Raw genomic sequence first — 26402 nt, forward strand, 5'->3', positions numbered from 1 at the left:
AATCATTAAGACTTTATCGTTATCATATTAACTGCATTCCAATAAGTGGGAGGAGGAAGGGTTGCCTGTGGGGCTGAGGAGCTACCTTTCCAATTGCAGGTTTTGCTCTATGTAGTTTATCCCACATATAGCTTTATAATATTAACTCAGCGAGAGAGAGAGAGAGAGAGAGAGAGAGAGAGGAGGAAGAGAAGGTTTTCTGTGAGACTGAGGAGCTACTTTTCTAACTGCAGACTTTACTCTAACCCTATATATTGCTTTATAATATTAACTGTATTTAAGTGAGAGAGGAGGAGGAGGAAGGGTTTGCTCTGGTGCTGGAGAGCTGCCTTTCTAGTTGCAGGGTTTGCTCTAACACTATATATTGCTTTATAATATTAACTGTATTTAAGTGAGAGAGGAGGAGGAGGAAGGATGTGCTATGGTGCTGAAGAGCTACCTTTCTAGTTGCAGACTTTGCTCTAACCCTATATATTGCTTTATAATATTAACTGTATTTAAGTGAGAGAGGAGGGTGATGAAGTATTTGCTATGGTGCTGAAGAGCTACCTTTCTAGTTGCAGTCTTTTCTCTAACCCTATATATTGCTTTATAATATTAACTGTATTTAAGTGAGAGAGGAGGATGAAGGGTTTGCTATGGTGCTGGAGAACTGCCTTTCTAGTTGCAGGATTTGCTATTTAGGTGAGAGAGGAGGAAGACGGATTTGCTATGGTGCTGAAGAGCTGCCTTTCTAGTTGCAGGGTTTGCTATTTAAGTGAGAGAGGAGGATGAAGGATTTGCTATGGTGCTGAAAGCTGCCTTTCTAGTTGCAGGGTTTGCTATTTAAGTGAGAGAGGGGGATGAAGGTTTGCTATGGTGCTGAAGAGCTACCTTTCTAGTTGCAGGATTTGCTCTATGTAGCTTACCCTATATGTATTAACTCAATGAGAGAGGAGGAGGAGGAACAGGAGGTATGCTATAGTGCTGAAGAGCTACCTTTCTAGCTTCATGGTTTGTTCTATGTATGAGTAGCTTATCCTATACATAACTTTATAATATTTACTGTATTTAAGTGAGAGAGGAGGTGGAAGGGTTTGCTATGGTGCTGAAGAGCTACCTTTCTAGTTGCAGGGTTTGCTCTATCCCTATATATTGCTTTATAATATTAACTGTATTTAAGTGAGAGAGGAGGAGGATGAAGGATTTGCTATGGTGCTACCTTGCTATGGTGCTACCTATGGTACTGAAGAGCTACCTTTCTAGTTGCAGGGTTTGCTCTATCCCTATATATTGCTTTGTAATATTAACTGTATATACGTGAGAGAGGAGGGTGAAGGATTTGCTATGGTGCTGAAGAGCTACCATTCTAGTTGCAGGGTTTGCTAGTATGTAGCCTATCCTATATGTAGCTTTAGAATATTAATGAGAGAGGAGGAGGAAGGGGAGGTTGGCTATGGTGCTGAAGAGCTACCTTTCTAGCTTCATGGTTTGTTCTATGTACGAATAGCTTATCCTATACATAACTTTATAATATTCACTGTGTTTAAGTGAGAGAGGAGGAGGTGGAAGGGTTTGCTATAGTGCTGAAGAGCTATCTTTCTAGTTGCAGGGGTAGCTTACCCTGTATGTAGAGAGAGGAAGAGGAAGGGAAGGTTTGCTACGATGCCAAAGAGCTACCTTTTTAGCTTCATGGTTTGTTCTACATAGCTTATCCTATACAAAGATTAAGGTAAAGGTTTTCCCCTGACGTTAAGTCCAGTCATGTCTGACTCTGGGGGTTGGTGCTCATCTCCATTTCTAAGCCGAAGAGCCGGCATTATCCGCAGACACCTCCAAGGTCATGTGGCCATAGGCATGACTGCATGGAGCGTCGTTACCTTCCCGCTAGAGCGATACCTATTGAGGTACTCACATTTGCATGTTTTCGAACTGCTAGGTTGGCAGAAGCTGGAGCTAACAGTGGGCGCTCACTCCGCTCCTGGGGTTTGAACCTGGGACCTTTCGGTCTGCAAGTTCAGCAGCTCAGCGCTTTAACACACTGAGCCAGTGGAGGCTCCTAGCTTATCCTATACATAACTTTATAATATTCACTGTATTTAAGTGAGAGAGGAGGAGGTGGAAGGGTTTGCTATAGTGCTGAAGAGCTATCTTTCTAGTTGCAGGGATAGCTTACCCTGTATGTAGCTATAGAATATTAACTTTATAATATTCACTGTATTTCAGTGAGAGAGAGGAAGGAAGGGTTGGGTGTGGCACTGAGGAGCTAGCTTTCCAGCTGCGGGGATTGCCAATTAAAACGGTTGCCTGTCTCCCCGCAGGTAAGGGGTCCTCCAGGCTGGTGTCGCTGCTGCTGTGGGTCTGTGGGATGGAGCGCCGGGACGCAGCGCCTTCGGGGCCCAAAGCGGAGGCGGCCTTGACCTCCAACGAAGAAGAGGAGGATGAAGAAGCACCGGCCGTCAAACACATCCTCAACGTCAACCTGATCCTGTGCCTCAGCGCCGGGGTCTTCCTCTGGGCCTACTTCGCGTAGGAGAGAAGACTTTGTGGGATTTGTAGTACCATTCGCTATTGCAGTGAACCCCAAAAGTCAGAGACAGATGTCTGTTTGGCAAAGTACATGCTTTGCCTTGCATCCGCATCTTGCATTGAGCTTATTATTGGACGATGAGCTCGGTTTGCAAATGCCAATGATGGGCTCTGTTATCTCCCATTATCCTTGAAAGCAGGCATGGGCCAACTTGGGCCCTCCAGGTGTTTTGGACTCCAACTCCCACAATTCCTAACAGCCGGTAGGCTGTTAGGAATTGTGGGAGTTGGAGTCCAAAACACCTGGAGGGCCCAAGTTGGCCCATGCCTGCTTTCAAGGCTCCTGCAAAATACAATATATATTTTTTGTGAATAATGAAACTTTAAACATTATGAATTTATTTATTACATGGAAGCTGCTTTATTTAAGTTACTTTTTCTCGCCTTTCCTAATCCAACCCTTTTGGGAATTTTAGAGGAATGCAAACATACGTATCTTCAGTTGAGCCCAATGTTGTTCTTTCCGTATTTATGGAAATAAATCTTTGGAGACCATTACACCTTTCCTCGGTTGCAAGTCAGTGGGACTCCCCGAGAGTAATTCCTGCAAAACGAGGAGGCAGAAAGCCAAAAGGACCGATAATAAAATTTAATTTAGATGATCAAATACGGTCTCCGTTTGCTTCTTTCTGGTCAGAAATGCATCTGCCGACATAAATGATTGGGCTGATTTTCCTTTCAGGGGCATAAAGATGTGGCGCAGGCTGGTGAGCAGCTGCTGCAATAAATCACTCTGACCATGAGTTCGAGGCCAGCCCGTGGCGGGTTGAGCACCCGTCAATTAAAAATAAAATATAGCCCCTGCTCGTTGCTGTCCTAGCAATCCAAAAGATAGTTGCATCTATCAAGTAGGAAATAAGGTACCACTTATAAAAGTGGGGAGGCAAATTTAACTAATTTACGACATTGGAATGAGGAAGTGCTGTCACAGTGGATGATGAAGCAGCTGCTCCCCCCTGTGGCAAGAATTGAACATCCCCTCCGGAGAAGGTTAAATTGCCTCTGCGTCTGTCTGTCTGTCTGTCTCTGTTTGATGTGTTTATGGGCATTGAATGTTTGCCTATGTGTGTATAATGTGATCCGCCCTGAATCGCCTTCGGGGTGAGAAGGGCGGAATATAAATACTGTAAATAAATAAATAAATATCGATGCCACTAATAATACAAATCCAATTGCAAAGTGATTTTTATTATTATTGCTAATCTCTCCCTTATTGTTTGGGGTTTTGTTTCAAAATAAATTAATTTTTGGCTGTGCCAAAAAGGAGCCAATTTTGAAAAATCAATCATACTTTCAATATATATATATGTGTGTGTGTGTGTGTGTGTGTATGTATATAAAAGAGTGATGGAATCGCGGCGCCGAACAAAACAACAAAACAAAAGGCACCCCAACCTCAAAATTTGACAACACAACCCATCATCCACACCTCCAGGTTGATACAACAAAACATCACGTCAAGAACCTGCACGGAGCCTTAAAAACCCAGCCGTGAGCCTGCTCCGAGCTGCGGGCCTCGTGGGAGGGAGGCCAGAAGGCCCCATGGTGGTCGGAGGTGGCGGGGCCTGTGACGCCCGCCGAAGAGGAGGGCCACGGGGTAAGAGTTGTCAGGCCACAGCGGGACCCGAGCAGGCGTGCAACACCTCCCCCCCCCAAGAGCCACCACGGCCTCCTCCATGCGCCATTGAACTTCAAAAATTCTGGCAGAAACCAGTGCAGGTGGTCCCGGTGGTGATGGGCACACTGGGTGTCGTGCCAAAAGATCTCAGCCGGCATTTGGAAACAACAGACATGGACAAAATCACGATCTGCCAACTGCAAAAGGCCACCCTACTGGGATCTGCACGCATCATCCGAAAATACATCACACAGTCTTAGACACTTGGGAAGTGTCCGACTTGTGATTTTGTGATACGAAATCCAGCATATCTAGCTTGTTTGCTGTGTCATACAATAAAATAATAATAATAACAATAAATTTCAGAGACTGAAATCCAGTCTCTGACCAACACTGTCCGAATTTTTATCAGCATGGAGTTTGGCTTGGACAAATGTTTGACAGTGGCATTGAAGAAGGGAAAATCATTGAAAGTGAGGGCATAAATATGCCCAATGGCCAAACAATAAAGTGTCACCAGCCAGAGGCCTATAAATATCTGGGCATACTACAGCTGGACAACATCAAGCATGAACATGTGAAGACTGGTCAGTAAAGAATACACACAAAGGGTCAGAAAAATTCTCAAAAGAAAGCTCAATGGAGGCAACACCATCAAGGCCATAAACACCTGGGCCATACCTGTCATAACTGGACAAAGGTGGAACTGGACAATTTGGACCGAAAAACAAGAAAACTCATGACCATTCATCATTCCCTGCACCCTCGCAGTGATGTTGACCGGCTATATCTGCCTAGAAGATCAGGGGGCAGAGGACTCTTACAAGTAAAACAAGCAGTCAAAGAAGAAGAACATGCCCTGGCAGAATATGTCAAGCAAAGTGAAGAACCTGCTTTGATTGAAGTCAAAAATCAGAAACTCCTCAAAGCACAGCAGACAAAAAACCAGTACAAGAAAGCCACACTACAAACTAGACCTGACAGCTGACACAACAAAACATTGCATGGAAAGTTCCTTGACAAAATTGAAGGAAAAGCTGACAAGGAGAAGACCTGGCTCTGGCTCACGAATGGGACCCTGAAGAAGGAGACAGAAGGCCTGATCCTTGCAGCCCAGGAGCAAGACATCAGGACAAAGGCAATTCAGGCCAAGATCGAAAAATCAGCTGATGACCCAAAATGCAGACTGTGCAAGGAAACCGATGAAACCATTGATCATCTCCTCAGCTGCTGTAAGAAAATCGCACAGACAGACTACAAACAGAGGCACAACTATGTGGCCCAAAGGATTCATTGGAACTTATGCCTCAAGTACCACCTCCCAGCAGCAAAGAACTGGTGGGATCACAAACCTGCAAAAGTATTGGAAAATGAGCACGCAAAGATACTGTGGGACTTCTGAATCCAGACTGACAAAGTTCTGGAACACAACACACCAGACATCACAGTTGTGGAAAAGAAAAAGGTTTGGATCGTTGATATTGCCATCCCAGGTGACAGTCGCATTGACGAAAAACAACAGGAAAAACTCAGCCGCTTTCAGGACCTCAAGATTAAACTGCAAAGACTCTGGCAGAAACCAGTGCAGGTGGTCCCGGTGGTGATCGGCACACTGGGTGCCGTGCCAAAAGGTCTCAGCCGGCATTTGGAAACAATAGACATTGACAAAATCACAATCTGCCAACTGCAAAAGGCCACCCTACTGGGATCTGCACGCAGTGTGTTGTGTTCCAGAACTCGGCCCTCCAATGGTCTAAAGCAGGGGTCCCCAAACTAAGGCCCGGGGGCCGGATGCGGCCCTCCAAGGTAATTTACCTGGCCCCCGCCCTCAGTTTTATAATATAATATTTTATATCATTTTAAATAATATAATATATTGTATATACATATAATATTGATAATAATATTATGTTATACAATTTAATACTAATTATACCATATAATAATATTAATTATACGTTATATATTACATATAATATTACAGTATAGTGGTATAGTTCAATATAGTAATATATAATGCTAATATGGTGCAATGCTAATAATATAATATATTCTATGTACATACAGCTGCTCTGAGTCCCCTTCAGGGTGAGAAGGGTGGGATATAAATGTAATAAATAAATGTAGTAAATGAATAAATAAATAATTTTAGACTTAGGCTCGCCCAAAGTCTGAAATGACTTGAAGGCACACAACAACAACAACAACAACAAACAACAACAACAATCCTAATTAACCTGACTATCTCATTGGCCAGAAGCAGGCCCACACTTTCCATTGAAATCCTGATAGGTTTATGTTGGTTAAAATTGTTTTCATTTTTAAATATTGTATTGTTCTTTTGTTGTTGTTGTTGCACTGCAAATAAGACATGTGCAGTATGCATAGGAATTTGTTTTTGTTTTTTTTTTCAAATGATAATTCGGCCCCTCAACAGTCTGAAGGATTGTGGACCGGCCCTCTGCTTAAAAAGTTTGGGGACCTCTGCTCTAGTCTGTCAAGATCGTTTTGGATTCTGCTCCTTTCTTCTGGAGTGTTGGCTCTCCCTCCCAGTTTGGTGTCGTCTGCAAACTTGATGATCGTGCCTTCTGACCCTTGTCAGATCACCTCAAAGGCAGGGGTTTGGGGTGCCCTCGATAACACCTGCATTCCAGAAAGGCCGGCCTGAAGACCACCGCGGCCTCCTCCGTGCCCCACAGGCCTCAGGGCGGCCCCGGACACGAGAGAAGCGGTGCCCGAACCTTCCCGCCCCCGAAGAGCCACCTCCGCCTCACGCTAGGCCGGAGCGAGGCCGCGAGGCCCCAAGGTTTATTTTCTTTTGGAGATTGAGGCCTGGAGGGGTGGCCTGAAGGGAGACCGCCAGGCCGCAATGTTTTTTCTTCTTCTTTTCTTATTTGAGATGGAGGCCTACAGAGGCGGAGGCTGGGCTGGCCGCAGGGCCGGGAACGAAAAAAGGCCAAGAACCAGGTAAAGACCCCCATTGACAAAAAGGAGGCCCTGAAGAGCCGGCAAGGGGCCTGGCCTGCCACATGGGCCGGGCCTGGAGAGTCAAACGGCGGCCTGTGAAGGCCTAGGCCGGGCCACCCGGGAGCAGGGCCTTGGCTCCTTCCACCCGCTTCCCTCCCCTTTCCCCCTCTTCAGCCTCAGCTGCCTGGGCAACAAATATAATATCTAAAATTACTGTGGTGTAATAATACAGAACAATATACAGTAGAGTCTCACTTATCCAACGTAAACGGGCCGGCAGAACGTTGGCTAAGCGAATATGTTGGATAATAAGGAGAGATTAAGGAAAAGCCTATTAAACACCACATTAGGTTATGATGTGGGGGCCGGGCTGTGGCGCAGCTGTTGAGCAGCTGCCTTAAATCACTCTGACCATGAGGTCATGAGTTCGAGGCCAGCCCGTGGCGGGGTGAGCACCCGTCAATTAAAAATAAAAAATAGCCCCTGCTCGTTGCTGACCTAGCAACCCGAAAGATAGTTGCATCTATCAAGTAGGAAATAAGGTACCACTAATAAAAAAAGTGGGGAGGCAAGATTAACTAATTTACGACCTGGAATGAGGAAGTGCCGTCAGTGTGGATGATGAAGCAGCTGCTCCCCCCTGTGGCCAGAATCGAACATCCCCTCAGAAGAAAGTTAACTTGCCTCTGCGTGTGTGTCTCTCAGTCTCTGTTTGATGTGTTCATGGGCATTGAATGTTTGCCCTATGTGTGTTATAATGTGATCCGCCCTGAGTCCCCTTCGGGGTGAGAAGGGCGGAATATAAATACTGTAAATAAATAAATAAATAATAAATAAATGATTTTACAAATTAAACACCAAAACATCATCTATCAACAAATTTGATAGAAAAAGTAGTTCAATATGCAGTAATGCTATGTAGTAATTACTGTATTTATGAATTTAGTACCAAAATATCATGATACAGTAGAGTCTCACGTATCCAACACTCGCTTATCCAACGTTCTGGATTATCCAACGCATTTTTGTAGCTAATGTTTTCAATATTCCATGATGTTTTGGTGCGAAATTCATAAATACAGTAATTACTACATAGCATTACTTCATATTGAACTACTTTTCTGCCAAATTTGTTGTCTAACATGATGTTTTGGTGCTTAATTTGTAAAATCATAACCTAATGCGGTGTTTAATAGGCTTTTCCTTAATCTCTCCTTATTATCCAACATATTCACTTATCCAACGTTCTGCTGGCCCGTTTATGTTGAATAAGTGAGACTCTACTGTATAATATCTAAAATTACTGTGGTGTAATAATACAGAACAATATACAGTAGAGTCTCATCCAACGTAAACTGGCCAGTAGAACGTTGGATAAGCGAATATATTGGATAATAAGGAGAGATTAAGGAAAAGCCTATTCAACACCACATTAGGTTATGATTTTACAAATTAAGCACCAAAACATCATGTTAGACAACAAATTTGACAGAAAAAGTAGTTCAATACACAGTAATGCTATGTAGTAATTACTGTATTTATGAATTTAGCACCAAAATATCAAGATATATTGAAAACATTGACTACAAAAATGTGTTGGATAATCCTGAACGTTGGATAAGCGAGACTCTACTGTACTGTATTTATGAATTTAGCACCAAAATATCATGATATATTGAAAACATTGACTACAAAAATGTGTTGGATAATCCAGAACATTGGATAAGTGAGTTTTGGATAAGTGAGACTCTACTGTAATCTCTAAAATCAGGACATTAAATAAAGAACAAAGCCTGCAAAACCTTGCTCTTCCGACAAGCTTTCAATGGGTGAAAAACTCGGGGCTATGTCTGTTTTTATTGTTGTTTTTATTGTTGTTTTAAAGCTAAGTTTATTGTTTTAATCTATTTCTGTAAACCGCTCCGAGCCAAACTGGGAGTAGCAGTATACAAGTCTAATAAATAAATAAATAAATAAACACTCTGAAAATGGGAATTCCAGAAAGGAAACAACCAGGGCCAGCTAACACCTCCCAACAAAGGATTCCCCCAGGCAGGAAGCTACCAGGCTTGCAAACAGCAAGGCTTTTCAGTGCTGTTCAACCTAACCAAGCAAGATTTCCCCTTCATAGTACTCCCTCAGGGTTTCAACCCATGAGGCTACTCCGTCTCATTCAACCTCCCAAGAATGGATGCCCCTATGTAGAAAGCAGTCAGTCTTTCAAATAGCGAGGCTATTCAGTGCAATTCAAATTGGCTAAAAAACCATTTCCCTACAACGCAAGTACCCAACCTACCAAGCAGCAAACCTATTCCATTGTATTCCAGCTCACCAAACAAGGATTCGCATAAGGAGAAAACACCCAGACTTTAAGATTGCAAGGCTATTCACTGCTATTCCACCTGGTCAACAAATGATTCCTATCAGCCACAGCAACGTGTGGCCGGGCACAGCTAGTATATATATATATATATATATATATATCTATAGAGCCCCTGGTGGCGCAATGGGTTACACCGCTGAGCTGCTGAACTTGCTGACCAAAAGGTTGACAGTTCAAATCCGGGAAGCGGGGTGAGCTCCCACTGTTAGCTCCAGCTTCTGCCAACCTAGCAGATCAATAGGTACTGCTCCGGTGGGAAAGTAACAAATCATGCTCGATGCAATGTTATTATTATGAGGCTATTATTGTTATTATTATTATTATTATTAGGCAACTGCCCAACAAACCAGGCTCAATGCATTATTATTAGTATGAGGCTATTATTATTATCATTATTATTACTAGATGGCAACTACCCAACAAACCAGGCTCAATGCAATATTATTAGTATGAGTTTATATTATTATTATTATTATTATTATTATTATTATTTTATTGTATGACACAGTAAACAAGATAGACATGCTGGATTTCGTTTCACAAAATCACAAGTCGAACACTTCCCAAGTGTCTAGGACTGTGTGATGTATTTTCAGATGATACGTGCAGATCGCAGTAGGGTGGCCTTTTGCAGTTGGCAGATCGTAATTTTGTCAATGTCTATTGTTTCCAAATGCCGGCTGAGATCTTTTGGCACGGCACTCAGTGTGCCCATCACCACCGGGACCACCTGCACTGGTTTCTGCCAGAGTCTTTGAAGTTCAATCTTGAGGCTCAATGCAATATTTTTAGTATGAGATGATGATGATGATGATGATTATTATTATTATGTTGTATAGCACAGCAAACAAGGTAGACATGCTGGATTTCGTATCACAAAATCACAAGTCGAACACTTCCCAAGTGTCTAGGACTGGGTGATGTATTTTCGGATGATGCTTGCAGATCCCAGTAGGGTGGTCTTTTGCAGTTGGCAGATCGTGATTTTGTCAATGTCTATTGTTTCCAAATTAACAATTATTATTATTATTATTATTATTATTATTATTATTATTATTATTATTATTATTATTATTAGGCAACTGCCTAACAAACCAGGCTCAATGCAATATTATTAGTATGAGGCTATTATTATTATTATGCAACTACCCAACAAACCAGGCTCAATGCAATATAATAACAACAGCAACAATGGTTGTTGTTGTTGTTATTATAGTGCATTCAGCCTAGTTTTTTGGGCAGTTGCCTCGTCGTGTTATTAATAATACGGTCATATGTGTGTGTGTATACAAATATATGAAAACGTTGATAAAAAAATATATTTTTAAAAAATATCCTGGCCATTCTGTCAGTGCGTCCGTTGCCTTTGGGTTCCGGAACAGGCCACTGCCGGCCAAGATGGCCAACATATTAGCCAGCATTGTAACCCGGAGCACTCTCCTGAGCGCGTTGGAGGAGAAGCGGAGGCACCAGATGAAGGTTTGTGTGTGTTTCTGTAAATAATAATAATTGAATGTGGCATTGATGTGCTCCAAAGCACATGACCTGGCGGTGTGCTCACATTTTTGGTCCTCCTTCCCTGCAGAAATACTTGATCCATCGGATGTTCCTTGTGGGAAAAACGAGGAAAGAGGTGCAGGACGGAGAGATCATAGGTACACTTGTTGAACCACACCTTGATTCAATTTTCTTAATTTTAGTGGCCGAAACAATATTCATAAGTGTGAAATGAACATAACGGGACAGGCTCCAGCGGTTGGCTTTTGCTTGACTGGGAAGCAAGTCATAGTTTTCTAGTTCATTACACATCCCAGGACCCCATTGAAGATAAATTGAGTGTCCAGTAGTATAACGGTCCTGTGTCAGAAAGAATGGGGTTGGACTAGATGACCTTTAGGGATCCCTTTGAACTCTAGGATCCTGTTGTTCTAATGCGTCTTTCTCCCTCTTTGCTAGCCTATCATGAGCAACTCTTCCAACAAATCTACAAATTTCATTTGGGAGAACCGGCATCCGGGGTCCTGCTCATCTATCCTTCCTGCATTCTTCATGTTATTGAGGTGGGCTTCATAAACAAAAGAGGTTTTTTAAAGTTTGCATTCTTTTTGCATTTGCACCACACCCTTGCAAGGTATTTTAGTGTTGCGTTGTAATATGGTATTGTTATTATTATTATTATTATTATTATTATTATTTTATGACACAGCAAACAAGATAGACATGCTGGATTTCATATCACAAAATCACAAGTCGAACACTTCCCAAGTGTCTAGGACTGTGAGATGGGGCGGGGTACAAAAAAATAAAATTATTTCATATCACAAAATCACAAGTCGAACACTTCCCAAGTGTCTAGGACTGTGTGATGTATTTTCGGATGATGCGTGCAGATCCCAGCAGGGTGGCCTTTTGCAGTTGGCAGATCGTAATTTTGTCAATGTCTATTGTTTCCAAATGCCGGCTGAGATCTTTTGGCACGGCACCCAGTGTGCCCATCACCACTGGGACCACCTGCACTGGTTTCTGCCAGAGTCTTTGCAGTTCAATCTTGAGGTCCTGAGAGCGGCTGAATTTTTCCTGTTGTTTTTCATCAATGCAACTGTCACCTGGGATGGCAACATCAATGATCCAAACCTTTTTCTTTTCCACAACTGTGATGTCTGGTGTGTTGTGTTCCAGAACTTTGTCAGTCTGGATTCGAAAGTCCCACAGTATCTTTGCATGTTCATTTTCCAAGACTTTTGCAGGTTTGTGATCCCACCAGTTCTTTGCTGCTGGGAGGTGGTACTTGAGGCATCAGTTCCAATGAATCATTTGGGCCACATAGTTGTGCCTCTGTTTGTAGTCTGTCTGTGCGATTTTCTTACAGCAGCTGAGGATATGATCAATGGTTTCGTCGGTTTCCTTGCACAGTCTGCATTTTGGGTCATCAGCTGATTTTTCGATCTTGGCCTGAATTGCCTTTGTCCTGATGTCTTGCTCCTGGGCTGCAAGGATCAGGCCTTCTGTCTCCTTCTTCAGGGTCCCATTCGTGAGCCACAGCCAGGTCTTCTCCTTATCAGCTTTTCCTTCAATTTTGTCAAGGAACTTTCCATGCAATGTTTTGTTGTGCCAGCTGTCAGCTCTAGTTTGTAGTGTGGTTTTCTTGTACTGATTTTTTGTCTGCTGTGCTTTGAGGAGTTTCTGATTTTTGACTTATTATTTTTATTAATATTATTACATCCCAGAAAAATCTCTCAAATAGAGACCCTTTGCAAAATATGATTTAGTCTTCTTTTTTGCCAGGCTTCCAGCGGGACTCTCTACCACATCCTGAAGGACCTCGCCAAATTTGAAAAGCAAGGCCCAGAGTAAGTGGGGCATAAACCCTTGAGTAGAGCTTGCAAAGGATAGTCAGGGTGAACCATGGTGCCAAACCGCATTCATTCTACAGTGCAGACGCACCCAAGGAACCCCTTTTCAGCCTTTTGGGGCTTCCAAGAATTGTGCCGCACTGCTTCGTGCCCTTTTGGGTTCTCCATTTTTTACCTTGTAATACGTCTCTGTATTACGAGGGTTGAATGAAAAGTAATGCCTCCACCTTCGTTACCTGGGTTTGGATGGGAATATTTTAATAAATCAAACGCAGAAATAATCCTTACAATGTGCTCTTTAACTACCACTATTCACTTTTCCACATAATCACCAGACAATGGGATACATTTCTGCCAACGATGAACAAGTTTTCTGAAGCCGTCACGGAAGAAGTCGACACTCGGTTTCCGCGACCGGCGTCTCACAGGATCCATCGTGCACAGACCTTCCGATAGCCAAGCAAAGCAATAATGTGACCCACACGTTCTTGTGAAATGCCGATGATGCTTGAAATTTCTCTCTGAGTGATACAACGATCATCCTGAATCAACCTGTCAACCTTTTGCTTGTGAAACTCGGTGGTTGCTATCAGAGGACTTCCGACTCTTTGTTTGTCACGCAAGTCAGATGTTCCCACCTCAACCTCTTTAAACTTACTCGCCCAACGACGCACAGGATTCACGTCAACGCAATCGCCATAAACAGCTTGCATTCTCTGATGGATCTCCTTTGGAGTGACACCTTCTGCTGTCAGGAATTCAGTGACTGCACGTTGCTTAAGTCGCATTGACCAAACACCTGCGCAGGGTTCCATACTTCGCCCTTTAACAACACAACCGTTCAATGCTAAGGTTCCCCGGTCTGCGCAGGGTTCCATACTTCGCACGTTAACAACACGACCGTTCAATGCTAAGGCTTCCCCATCTGCGCAGGGTTCCATACTTCGCATGTTAACAACACAACCATTCAATGCTAAGGTTCCCCCATCTGCACAGGGTTCCATACTTCGCCCTTTAACAACACAACCGTTCAATGCTAAGGCTTCCCCGTCTGCGCAGGGTTCCATACTTCGTGCTTTAACAACACAACTATTAAATGCTAAGGCTTCCCCGTCTGTTTAGGGTTCCATACTTTGCACATTAACAACAGAACTATTAAATGCTAAGGCTTCCCCGTCTGCACAGGGTTCCATACTTTGCACATTAAAACACAATCCTTCAACGCTAAGGCTTCCTCGTCTGCGCAGGGCTCCATACTTGGCACTTTAACAACACAACCGTTCAACGCTAAGGCTTCCCCGTCTGTGCAGGGTTCCATACTTTGCACATTAACAACACAACCGTTCAATGCCAAGGCTTCCCGCCAAATGGAACTGTAGAGTCTACTGAACAAGCCAGTCCCTGCAGCATACCAGGACTCCCCATCTGTTGAAGAGTTACGAAGGTGAAGGCATTACTTTTCATTCAATCCTCGTAGTTTGGGTCAAACAGGTCTTTTATCTGCAGAGGTTCCTTTGGAGTCCGATCCCATCTTCTGGAGTATTGGCTCTTCCTCCCAGCTTGGCCCCCTCTCAACTTGTCCCTCCTCCTCCTCCCCGAGGGCCCTGCTGCAGAGCGTGAAGGTGCTGGTCCTCTCGCACAACATCCCCACGCGGCTCTTCTCGCAGTGGTACGCCACGCCGGTGGAGGTACCTGAGACCCTGGAGGACACCACCCAGGGCCAGTCCACCGAGGAGGTGCTCACCGAGAGCCTGGCCCTCTTGCTCAAAATGGGCGTCTACCTGGCCACCCTCAAGGTGAGAAAGACAGGGAGGTGTCTTTCTGGAGTACATTCTGGAGCTACCCCTCCTAATGTTGTTGTCATCTTCAAACCTGATGATCATGCTTCTAACCCTTAATCTAAGCCATTAATAAAGATGTTGGTCAACATGTTCCAGGTGGGCAACAAGGGCCTGAGCGACTGCCTGCACCGCGGGGTCCCTGAACTCCTGGTCCGGGCTGAAACAATCCACCGCCTTTGCCAGGCCCCCGAGTGCTGGAGCCCCACCGAGTTCATCCAAACGTTCAGCAACCCTCTGCAGCCCAGCATGGATTCTGGTAAGAAGCAAGGAAGCTTCTCCATGTTAATGTGGGATTTGTGTATTGATAGTGTTTAAATGAAATTTATGTCTTGGTTTGTATTGCATACTGATTACATCATCCAGAGTGTACTATAGTCTGGAAAGAGTTAATTGCTAAGAAGCTGTGTTGACCTTGATGTGTGGCTGGAACTGGGGAGTGTCCAGACACAAGTGTGTATGCATTACTGACTGCATCAGTTCAGTTCTGTGTTGAGTTCTGTTCTGCTGTCTGCTGAGAAGTCAAGTCCTGTGTCCTTTGTCTTCAAGTCTGTTTGTGTTTATTACTGCTTTCAGTAAAACCTGTATATAGTTTTACTAACGTCTCTGGGTGCCACTTCATTCTGCGTTCCTCTGACTCCATCCAACTGCTGCTGCGCTGACATTTGGTTATGGGACCAGTATGGTTATGGGCCCATTTGGTTTATTCTGACATTTGTTTATGGGCCCAGTATGGTTATGGGCCCATTTGGTTTACTCTGACATTTGGTTATGGGCCCAGTATCCCAGCCTGACCATGCCTTTGAATGCAGAGGGTAGATTAGATACAAGGGCTATCCACAAAGTAGGTTACGTTTTGGAATTAAAAATGAACAAAGTATAGGAGAAAATGTTTACCACATGCAGTTGAAAGCCACACCCAAATACCACATCTCGCATAGTCGCCATTCAAATCTAGGCACTTACCATAGCGATGAATGAGCTTTGCAACTCCTTCCCCACTAAATTCTGCCACTTGCATCCTCAACCACTTGTTTCCAACAATGGAGGCATGGCTGGCAACGCAGCGTTTTGACAACACTGCACAGCTGCGAGAAGGGGAGAACGGCTGGTTGAGGACGCAAGCGGCAGAATTTAGTTGAGAAGGAGTTGCCAAGCTCATTCATCGCTAGAAGTGCCTAGATTTGAATGGCGACTAGGTGAGATGTGATATTTGGGTGTGGCTTTCAACTGCATATGGTAAATGTTTTCTCCTATACTTTGTTCATTTGGAGCCCCAGTGGCAAAGTGCGTTAAAGCACTGAGCTGGAGACCGAAAGGTCCCAGGTTCAATTCCCGGGAGCGGCGTGAGCGGCCGCTGTTAGTTCCAGCTCCTGCCAACCTGGCAGTTTGAAAACATGCCAATGTGAGGAGATCAATAGGTACCGCTCCGGCGGGAAGGTGACGGCACTCCATGCAGTCATGCCAGCCACATGATCTTGGAGGTGTCTACGGACAACGCCGGCTCTTTGGCTTAGAAATGGAGATGAGCACCAACCCCCAGAGTCAGACATGACTGGACTTAACGTCAGGGAAAACCTTTACCTTTGTTCATTTTTAATTAGTTAATTAATTAACAGTATTTATATTCCGCCCTTCTCACCCCGAAGAGGACTCAGGACGGATCACATTATATACATCTAGGGCAAACATTCAATACCCATATACACATAGAACCGAGACAGAGACAGACGCAGAGGCAATTTAAGCTTTTCCTGAGGGGATGTTCGATTCTGGCCACAGGGGGGAGCAGCTGCTTCATCATCCTGTCTGACGGCACTTCCTCATTTCAATGTTGTAAATTAGTTAAATTTGCCTCCCCACTTTATAAGTGGTACCTTATTTCCTACTTGATAGATGCAACTATCTTTCGGGTTGCTAGGTCAGCAACGAACAGGGTCTATTTTTTTTTTTATTTGACGGGTGCTCACCCCGCCATGGGCTGGCCTCAAACTCATGACCTCATGGTCAGAGTGATTTATTGCTGCAGGCTGCTCACCAGCCTGAGCCACAGCCCGGCCCCTAATTCCAAACCGTAACCTACTTTGCGGATAACCCTCATATAATAACCTTTTCTGCAGGTAACTGGTGGAGTTAGCAGTATTTAAGATTAAAGATATGTGGTTTTCATTCCTATGCTATTTTTGTTTGACATGTTAGTATAGGTTAAAGGGGAGAAATGAGAGTGAAAAAGAGTTGAAAGTGGTGCCAAACTGCAGTGTAGACGCACCCTTTGGTCTCAATTATGATCATTAACCGCTTGGTGTCTTTGCGCTTCCTTTGCAGAAACAGTGTGGCCCACTCCTGCCCATATGCTGATGTGAAAGGCTCTGGATTTCCATCCAAAATGCAGGATGAGAGGATCATTGGTGATATGAGCCTAAATGCAAACTTTGGCCTGGGATTCTTGGGGTCTATCCGCTTCAGGAAAGGCATCAATAAAGATGTTTGTATTTGCAACACTTGGGGAGTTCTCTGCTGCATAATATTAATAATATAACAAATATAGTAATAAATAAAACATTAGTAGTAGTAGTCATATACATAATAACAACAATAATGGCTTTAAGTTCCAGGAGGGTAGGTTTCAACTGAACCTTAAAATGAACGTCTGGAAATGGGATAATGGCCTATACAGTGAATCTCCCATTATTATTATTATTATTATTATTATTATTATTATTATTATTATGACACAGAAAACAAGATAGATATGCTGGATTTCATATCACAAAATCACAAGTCGGACACTTCCCAAGTGTCTAGGACTGTGTGATGTATTTTCGGATGATGCGTGCAGATCCCAGTCGGGTGGCCTTTTGCAGTTGGCAGATTGTAATTTTGTCAATGTTTATTGTTTCCAAATGCCAGCTGGCACGGCACGCAGTGTGCCCATCACCACCAGGACCACCTGCACTGGTTTCTGCCAGAGTCTTTGAAGTTCAATCTTGAGGTCCTGATAGCGGCTGAGTTTTTCCTGTTGTTTTTCGTCAATGCGACTGTCACCTGGGATGGTAACATCAATGATCCAAACCTTTTTCTTTTCCACAACTGTGATGTCTTGTGTGTTGTGTTCCAGAACTTTGTCAGTCTGGATTCGGAAGTCCCACAGTATCTTTGCGTGCTCATTTTCCAATACTTTTGCAGGTTTGTGATCCCACCAGTTCTTTTCTGCTGGGAGGTGGTACTTGAGGCCTAAGTTCCAATGAATCATTTGGGCCACGTAGTTGTGCCTTTGTTATTATTATTATTATTGGGTTATTGTATGTTTTCAGGGCTGTATGGCCATGTTCCAGAAGTATTCTCTCCTGACGTTTTGCCCACATCTATGGCATGCATCCTGAGGTTGTGAGGCATTATTATTATTGATACCCAGACATGAGTGATGATCACCTATAGTAAAAAGGTAAAGGTTTCCCCTGACATTAAGTCCAGTCGTGTCTGACTCTGGGACTCTGGTGCTCATCTCCATTTATAAGACGAAGAGCCAGCGTTGTCCGTAGACACCTCCAAGGTCATGTGGCCGGCATGACTGCATGGAGCGCCGTTACCTTCCTGCCAGATATTATATTATCTGGCCCTGATTGTTTCCCCTGTTTTCAGAGTGTTGCTCTTTATTTACTGTCCTGGTTTTAGAAATTAGATTATTCTGTATTATTATACTACAGTAATTACTACATATTATATTTATAATCTTATATTATCTGCTTAGAACGGGATTATATGAGGCCCCTTCGACAAAGCTGTTTAAAATCCATACTGAACTGGAGTATATGGAGGTTTCCCCTGACATTAAGTCCAGTCTTGTCTGACTCTGGAGGTTGGTGCTCATCTCCATTTCTAAGACGAAGAGCCAGCGTTGTCTGTAGACACCTCCAAGGTCATGTAACCAGCATGACTGCATGGAGCGCCATTACCTTCCCACCAGAGCGGTACCTATTGATCTACTCACATTGGCATGTTTTTGAACTGCTAACTTGGCAGAAGCTGGAGCTAACAGCGGGCGCTCACTCCGCTCCCTGGATTTAAACCTGGGACCTTTCGGTCTGCAAGTTCAGCAGCTCAGTGCTTTAACACACTTTGCCACTGGGGCTCCAATACCTATAGTAGTAGGATAATATTATTATCATCATCATCATCATCATCATGATCAAAATGGCTCCTAATAAAACCCAATGTAATTTACTGTATAACCAAAAATATGCAAACAATAAAATGGAACTATTGAAAATAAGCTGTTTAAACCCTTTGGAATGGATGTCTGCTTGGGATGTCCTCCATTGGGCAGAATGAGGCTAGACTACATAACCCATGGGGTACCTTCCTCTATGATCCGAGAGGCTTCAAATACCACTTATTCCCTATTAAGGCAGCCCTTCTGGATGGAAGCAAAGGTCAAAATCCCCCTTGAGAGTGAGGAAATAAGGCCCATTGCGAATGAGACCTATTGATTTTGCTGCAGAACGATGGATACTTCTTACACAAAACCCAATGAACCAACTGGACCCAGGGCTGGCCATTGGGTTTAGGCCGCCGCGATGACAATGAATGTACTTTTCCAAGCCATTTCCGAAAGTGAGGTGGGTTTTTACTCAGAGCAGAGGCTCAAAATCACTTCCCGATTTCAACAACCGGAAGCAAATACACATTTGTTCCCCCCCTCCTCCGGAAAGTTTTTCTAGCTTGATAGCCACTGTCTAACCGGCCGTTAAAGAAAAACAAACAAAACAGGGAGGTAAATACAAATAACTATGGGGGAAAAACAAAAAAAGAGGTAAATAATACTTTAAGAAAAAAACAAGAGAGAGCGCCTAGTGCTGAAATGGTTAGAGAGAGAAAAAAAAGCTTTGTTTCCTTCAAGGCACAAGGAGAACATCCGCTGTCGGGAGGAGAGACCGATAACCAGCAGTCCCGCTCCGCAGGGCTGGCGGCAAGAGTATCTTTTTTGCTTTTTTGGTTCATAGTTTTAACAACAACAACAGAAAGAAGTCTGCAGCATGTCGGAGGCCAGAGCGAAGGAGGAGGAAGAAGTTCCAGAGAGAGGTTACTTCCAGGGTTAACAACATGCATTGCTTTGGATTCTCTTGGGTTTGTTTTCTCTTCTTTCTTTCTTTTTTTGGCGCAGAACACCATCTTGGTTGCAACAGCAGCAGTGAGGCTCCCGAAAGGCGTAGCTTCGGCCTCGCCGTCAAGGCACAGGTCACCAAACCGGATACGGACAGATAATGCCATAATCTTCTTTACAAAAGGTTCTCGCTGTTAGGCCTCAGCCGCCTCCATCCCGGAGCATTTCCGTTCTTTTACAGGGCGGTGCTTTCCGTGTCGCGGTCGACATCCAGCACAAGGTGGTTGTGGGGATTCGAACTCGGAGGCGGCAGAGGCAACGTCACAAGTCCCGTGGGGGTCGGAGGCTCCGCAGCGGAAAGGCCTCGTGGCAATGGATCTGGGACACTGGGGCTGGAGTCTGCACAGGAGAGGAGGAGGAGAAAGCAGAAAAACATAAAACACAAAGACATACGTGTACGTCTTTGCAACTATTAGGCGTTATTTCATCACATAATAGTCGCAGCCCCGTTTTGGAGTGATGACAAGATGGGGATTTTGTATTCTTCACATAATACAGTAGAGTCTCACTTATCCAACATTCGCTTATCCAACGTTCTGGATTATCCAACGCAGTCTGCCTTTTAGTGGTCAGTGTTTTTGCAGTCAATGTTTTCAGTACATTGTGAAGTTTTGGCACTAAATTTGTAAAAGCAGCAATTACTACGTACTGTGTATTGAACTACTTTTTCTGTCAAATTTGTTGCATAACATGATTGTTGGGTTCTCTTCACCCCGTTGTGCTGTGGGTCAGTCTTCCTTCAGAAAAAGCATCAAGACACACGCTGGTAGATTCCAACAGGTTTTACTGTACAGAATAGCAGAACCTTCTCTTTGGCCCATTTATATAGGGGCTCTCACATACCAGAGGGTAATTGGGGTTTTATGGCTGGCCCGTTTTATGGCTGGCATCTGTTCTTTGTCAGCCGACCAGAGATGTCAAAGATTGGAGATCATGACAATGATGTTTTGGTGCTTAATTTGTAAAATCATAACCTAATTTGATGTTTAATAGGCTTTTCCTTAATCCCTCCTTATTATCCAAGATATTCGCTTATCCAATGTTCTGCCGGCCCGTTTATGTTGGATAAGTGAGACTCTACTGTAGTCGCAGCCCCGTTTTAGAGGGATGACAAGATGGGGATTTTGTATTCCTCGCATAATAGTCGCAGAGCCAACTGGGGCAATCCCAGCTTCTTTCCTTCCTTCCTTCCCTCCTGTCTTTCTCCGAAGGCCTCAAGGCAGTTTAAAAACTATGAAATTGGGGTCTCTGGAGCTCCGCTCTTCCCTCCTTCCTCCTTTCCAATTTTGTAAACTGCCTTGCCTTCAGAAAAAGAGGGAGGAAGAAAGGAAAAATGGGGAAACCTTCTTCCCGCTTTTTCCGAGGCCTTAAGACAATTGAAAAAACCTGAAACGGGCATTCATCCTTCCTCCAAAAAGCTCCATTTCATATTTTGTAACTGGACTTGCCTTTGGAGAAAGAAGGATGGAATTTTTTAAAAAGAGACGCAACTATTATGGTGTGAAATATGGGGAACATGCATCCATGGAAAGGACACATTTCCCTTGCAGAGACAAGGCCAACCAGGCCATGCCTTTGAAAATGTGCATTTGGAAAACCCCTCTTTTTTAAAAAAATTAAAAACCAGAAACCATAGAATCAAAGGCAGATTATTTTTTCATCACGTAATAGTCGCACCCCCCTTTTTTTCTAAAAGTGTTTTTTTCAGATCTGCTAAGAGGAAAAAAAATTTATTCTGGGCACAAAGTCCTGGAAACTCATCGAGGATTCAAAAGTTGAAAACAACAACAACAACAAGTTATTACCTGCCCCTCCTTGTGGCTTGAGTCAAGGAACTGTTTTTAATGTTGTGAGAGCCACACTCTATTATTATTATTATTATTATTATTATTATTATTATTATTATTATTATTATTATTATATTATGTCACAGCAAACAAGATAGATATGCTGGATTTCATATCACAAAATCACAAGTCGAACACTTCCCAAGTGTCTGGGACTGTGTGATGTATTTTCGGATGATGCATGCAGATCCCAGTCGGATGGCCTTTTGCAGCTGGCAGATCGTAATTGTTTCCAAATGCCGGCTAAGATCTTTTGGCACGGCACCCAATGTGCCGATCACCACCGGGACCACCTGCACTGGTTTCTGCCAGTGTCTTTGCAGTTCAATCTTGGGAATATATTATTATTATTATTATATTCCCAAGGGAAAGTTAACCACATGAGCTGTGTGGTCCACGAAAGGAGAAGAGTGTTAATTCTAATAGACTTTGCTCATTGTTGTTGTGCAGTTCTTACTACCCTATTTCCCCGGAAATAAGACAGTGTCTTATATTAATTTTGGCTCCCAAAGATGTGCGAGGTCTTATTTTCAGGGGATGTCTTATTTTTCCACAAAGACGAATTCATATTTATGGTTGAATTTTTAAAAATGAAAATTTATTATCTACTGTACAGTAGTTGTCATCACCAAACAGCATCACCAAACTGTGAATCCTTTCAAGAATTTCTATATTATATTTTACTAGCTGTGCCCAGCCACGCGTTGCTGTGGCTTATGGGAATCCTTTGTTGGCCAGGTGGAATAGCAGTGAATAGCCTTGCAGTCTCAAAGCCTCGCCATTCTCTGGAGTAGCTGGAACGTTTTGTTGTATGAATGTAGAGGCATGGATGAGGGGTTGTGCTGCCAAGTTTAGTGTTTCTGGGATGTGTAGTTTTGTTGTTTTGTCCTAGGCCGAAATTTCATTACCCTTTTATATATATAGATTGCTTTACTGTTTTAAAATTACTGTTTTAAATTTCTGTTTGTATGTAAATTTATGCTGTTGTTGTTTGGCTTGTCCCTGTGTAAGCTGCCCTGAGTCCCTTCTGGGAGATGGAGGTGGGATACAAGGATAAAGTTATTATATTATATTATTATTATTTCTTGTTACTACCTTTATTTCCATGTACAACAATCTATGGTATGTACATTTACCAACCCTGCATGTTTCCAAACGAAAACTTTACTAGGTCTTACTTTCGGGGGAGGCCTTATATTTAGCAATTCAGCAAAACCTCTACTAGGTCTTATTTTCTGGGGATGTCTTATTTTCAGGGAAACAGGGCATGTTGTTACTATTACTATTATTTCAAAGGGAAAGCCAATCAAGGGAACTGCCCAATCCATGAAAGAAGAGGATGTTTGTTCTAACAGACTTTGCTCATTGTTGTTGTTGTTATTTTACCAACTGATGGGACTTCCCCGGTCCATGAGAAGAGGGGAATGTTCCTTCTCATAGGAGGGGATTCTGGTTTATAGAGTCACAAACTGGGCCATGTGTGGATGGCGACCCGGCTGGTACCTGGAAGTGGGCCCAGTTGGATATATTAAAAGAGATATGATAATTGTCCACCACAAAATGACAAAGAAGCAGGACGAGACTTCTGACCATACAGGACATATGCGACGGCTTGATGTCAATGCACGACACCCACAAACACAAAGGACTTGTGCTCACAAACATGGAGGCCTTGTTTACCCAATCCAATGAGTACGTAAATAAATAAAGGACCTCTAACTCAGGCAAGGGCAAACTTGGGCCCTCCAGGTGTTTTGGACTTCAACTCCCACAATTCCTAACAGCCGGTAGGCTGTTAGGAATTGTGGGAGTTGAAGTCCAAAACACCTGGAGGGCCCAAGTTTGCCCATGCCTCTTCTAACCCCATCAACTGCATAGGACTAACTGTAGAAACTGGCAATTGATTTCCTTCAGAGACAGATCCTCCCACAAACCAACCCTGGCAAAAGACGGAGAAAGAGACGGGAAGCCCCTTTGTGTCTCAATCTAGTCGAGACAAAAAGAGAATAATAATAATAATAATAATAATAATAATAATAATAATAATAATAATAATAGATCTGGTCTTGTGTGAATTATGATACACATTTTAATGGTGTTATAATTGTCTGTAGGGAGAGGCAGGTAATAAGTAACAAAATTAGTATTATTATTTATTGGGGAGGGTAGGAGGCATTCACAAGTGTCATATTTAATTGCTTGGACGACCAAGTAAAAGGTAAAGGTTTTCCCCTGACATTAAGTCTAGGGGGCTGTTGCTCATCTCCATTTCTAAGCTGATGAGCCGGCATTGTCTGTAGACACCTCCAAGGTCATGTGGCCAGCATGACGACATGGAGCACCGTTACCTTCCCACCAGAGCAGTACCTATTGATCTACTCACATTTGCATGGTTTCAAACTGCTAGGTTGGCAGAAGCTGGGACTAACAGCGGGAGCTCACCCTGCTCCCTGGATTCGAACCACCGACCTTTCAGTCAGCAAGTTCAGCAGCTTAGCGGTTTAACCTGCTGCGCCATCAGGGGCTCCTGGACCACCAAATTATTATTATTGTTATTTTATTATGACACAGCAAACAAGATAGATATGCTGGATTTCGTATCACAAAATCCCAAGTCGAACACTTCCCAAGTATCTAGGACTGTGTGATGTATTTTCGGATGATGTGCGCAGATCCCAGTAGGGTGGCCTTTTGGTGTTGGCAGATCGTAATTTTGTCAATGCCTATTGTTTCCAAATGCCGGCTGAGATCTTTTGGCATAGCACCCAATGTGCCGATCACCACCAGGACCACCTGCACTGGTTTCTGCCAGAGTCTTTGAATTATTATTTTATTATGACACAGCAAACAAGATAGATATGCTGGATTTCATGTCACAAAATCACAAGTTGAACACTTCCCAAGTGTCTAGGACTGTGTGATGTATTTTCGGATGATGCGTGCAGATCCCAGTAGGGTGGCCTTTTGCAGTTGGCAGATCGTGATTTTGTCAATTATTATTATTATTATTATTATTATTATTATTAATTGGGGAGAGGAAGAGGCATTCACAAGTGTCATGTTTAATATCTTGAAACAACAAAGACGTCTATAAAGTAGAGATTTGAACCTGGAATGGGACTTTAAAGAGCTGTCCCAAATAAGGGTGTCTCTCTGGGCGCATCCCCCCCCCCCCAATGTGTTAGGGTTTGGGGTGAGGGGGAACCCAAAGGAGCCCCCCTCTCCTCCCGCATGCAGGATTAGTTCGGAAGGGCAAGCGCCAAGCCGTGTTAATGGAGCCCGGTTAGTGCGCGGCCAAGCGGCGCCCGTGATTCCTTCGCGTTCACACACAAGACGAGGGTCCGGCCAATCGGGGGGCCTCCTTACCATTTCCACTCTCAGTTCCTGCTGAATAACGCAGGTCAAACATCTAGATTGTTTAATAAAATTCTCAGTTAGAATGGGTTACTCGCACACGGCGCTTACCACCTAGAGGGGATTCAAAGGGTTATTTGCCGGCGAAGCTTCAATAAGGATTGTAGGATTGAGGCCAACGCATTAGAGCTCTGGTACCATTAAATTGCGGGCATGCATCCCTTCGGCCTAAAAGCCCAGGAAGTATTTATGCTTTCTCACCACAAGTCCCATTAAAAGCACACAGAATCCAGCTTAATAAACAGCAAGGAAGTCAAACCAGTGCCCAATAAGGTCCTCAACCACGTATTTGCTTTGCTAACCAGCAATCTGCACTAAAGGGAATGGCTACACTGATCATTTAAGGCAGTTCCAAACTCGAATTGAGGATAGTGGGCTTTGATGTGCAAGGAATCCTGAAACCAGTTTCAGGACACAAACCACTGGGGCACATTATGAGTTTTGTTTAGCCCACTGCCACAGGAAGAGGTGGGTAATAGTAGCAATATTAAATTGATGTAATAATATAATTATAATAGAGTCTCACTTATCCAAGCTTCACTTATCCAAGGTTCTGGATAATCCAAGCCGTTTTTGCAGTCAAATGTTTTCAATATATCATGATATTTTGGTGCTAAATTCGTAAATACAGTAATTACAACATAACATTACTCGAATTGAAGATAGTGGGCTTTGATGTGCAAGAAATCCTGAAACCAGTTTCAGGACTGGATGGAAATGACACAAACCACTGGGGCACATTATGAGTTTTGTTTAGCCCACTGCCGTAGGAAGAGGTGGGTAATAGTAGCAATAATAAATTGATGTAATAATATAATTACAGTAGAGTCTCACTTATCCAAGTCTCGCTTATCCAAGTTTCTGGATTATCCAAGCCATTTTTGCAGTCAATGTTTTCAATATATCGTGATATTTTGGTGCTAAATTCGTAAATACAGTAATTACAACATAACATTGCTGCGTATTGAACTACTTTTTTGTCAAATTTGTTGTATAACATGATGTTTTGGTGCTTAATTTGTAAAATCATAACCTAATTTGATGTTTAAGAGGCTTTTCCTTAATCTCTCCTTATAGGAGCCTCCGGTGGCCTAGGGGATAAAAGCCTTGTGACTTGAAGGTTGGGTTGCTGACCTGAAAGCTGCCAGGTTCGAATCCCACCTGGGGAGAGTGCGGGTGAGCTCCCTCTTTCAGCTCCAGCTCCATGCAGGGACATGAGAGAAGCCTCCCACAAGGATGGTAAAACATCA

General features: G+C 43.4%; 3 protein-coding genes across 12 annotated transcripts in view; 2 read left to right on the plus strand and 1 right to left on the minus strand.

Moving 5' to 3' along the window:
• The window catches only part of slc5a11 (solute carrier family 5 member 11), a 40141-nt gene extending 36428 nt beyond the window's left edge, over positions 1-3713 (plus strand). For all 3 annotated transcript variants that reach the window (XM_062964679.1, XM_062964678.1, XM_062964680.1), the window contains exon 16: positions 2301-3713. In XM_062964679.1, the coding sequence (XP_062820749.1) occupies positions 2301-2512 (212 nt within the window). In that variant the 3' untranslated portion in view covers positions 2513-3713. The remainder of the gene's footprint in view (positions 1-2300) is intronic.
• A 3019-nt stretch (positions 3714-6732) lies between these two features.
• Positions 6733-17228, plus strand: LOC103282323 (testis-expressed protein 47). 4 transcript variants are annotated; one of them, XM_062964695.1, is made up of 9 exons: positions 6733-6992; positions 7086-7153; positions 10889-11015; positions 11122-11191; positions 11493-11596; positions 12822-12886; positions 14490-14685; positions 14827-14986; positions 17053-17228. In XM_062964695.1, exons 2-9 carry the CDS (start codon positions 7086-7088, stop codon positions 17088-17090), a joined length of 828 nt encoding a protein of 275 aa, XP_062820765.1. In that variant the 5' UTR covers positions 6733-6992; the 3' UTR covers positions 17091-17228. The 4 variants fall into 4 exon arrangements, with proteins under 4 accessions (XP_062820765.1, XP_062820767.1, XP_062820764.1 ...); XM_062964697.1 differs by having other exon boundaries at positions 10919-11015; XM_062964694.1 differs by having other exon boundaries at positions 6733-7153.
• Positions 17229-19332: 2104 nt separating this feature from the next.
• The window catches only part of arhgap17 (Rho GTPase activating protein 17), a 61736-nt gene continuing 54666 nt past the window's right edge, over positions 19333-26402 (minus strand). For 4 of the 5 annotated variants that reach the window (XM_062964672.1, XM_062964673.1, XM_062964676.1 and 1 more), the window contains one exon: positions 19333-20230. In XM_062964672.1, the coding sequence (XP_062820742.1) occupies positions 20067-20230 (164 nt within the window). In that variant the 3' untranslated portion in view covers positions 19333-20066. Of the gene's footprint in view, positions 20231-25104; positions 25148-26402 lie in introns of all 5 variants that reach the window. The other variant, XM_062964674.1, reaches the window with a different exon arrangement.

This window comes from Anolis carolinensis, unplaced genomic scaffold, assembly GCF_035594765.1.
Source record: "Anolis carolinensis isolate JA03-04 unplaced genomic scaffold, rAnoCar3.1.pri scaffold_13, whole genome shotgun sequence".
Taxonomy (NCBI): domain Eukaryota; kingdom Metazoa; phylum Chordata; class Lepidosauria; order Squamata; family Dactyloidae; genus Anolis; species Anolis carolinensis.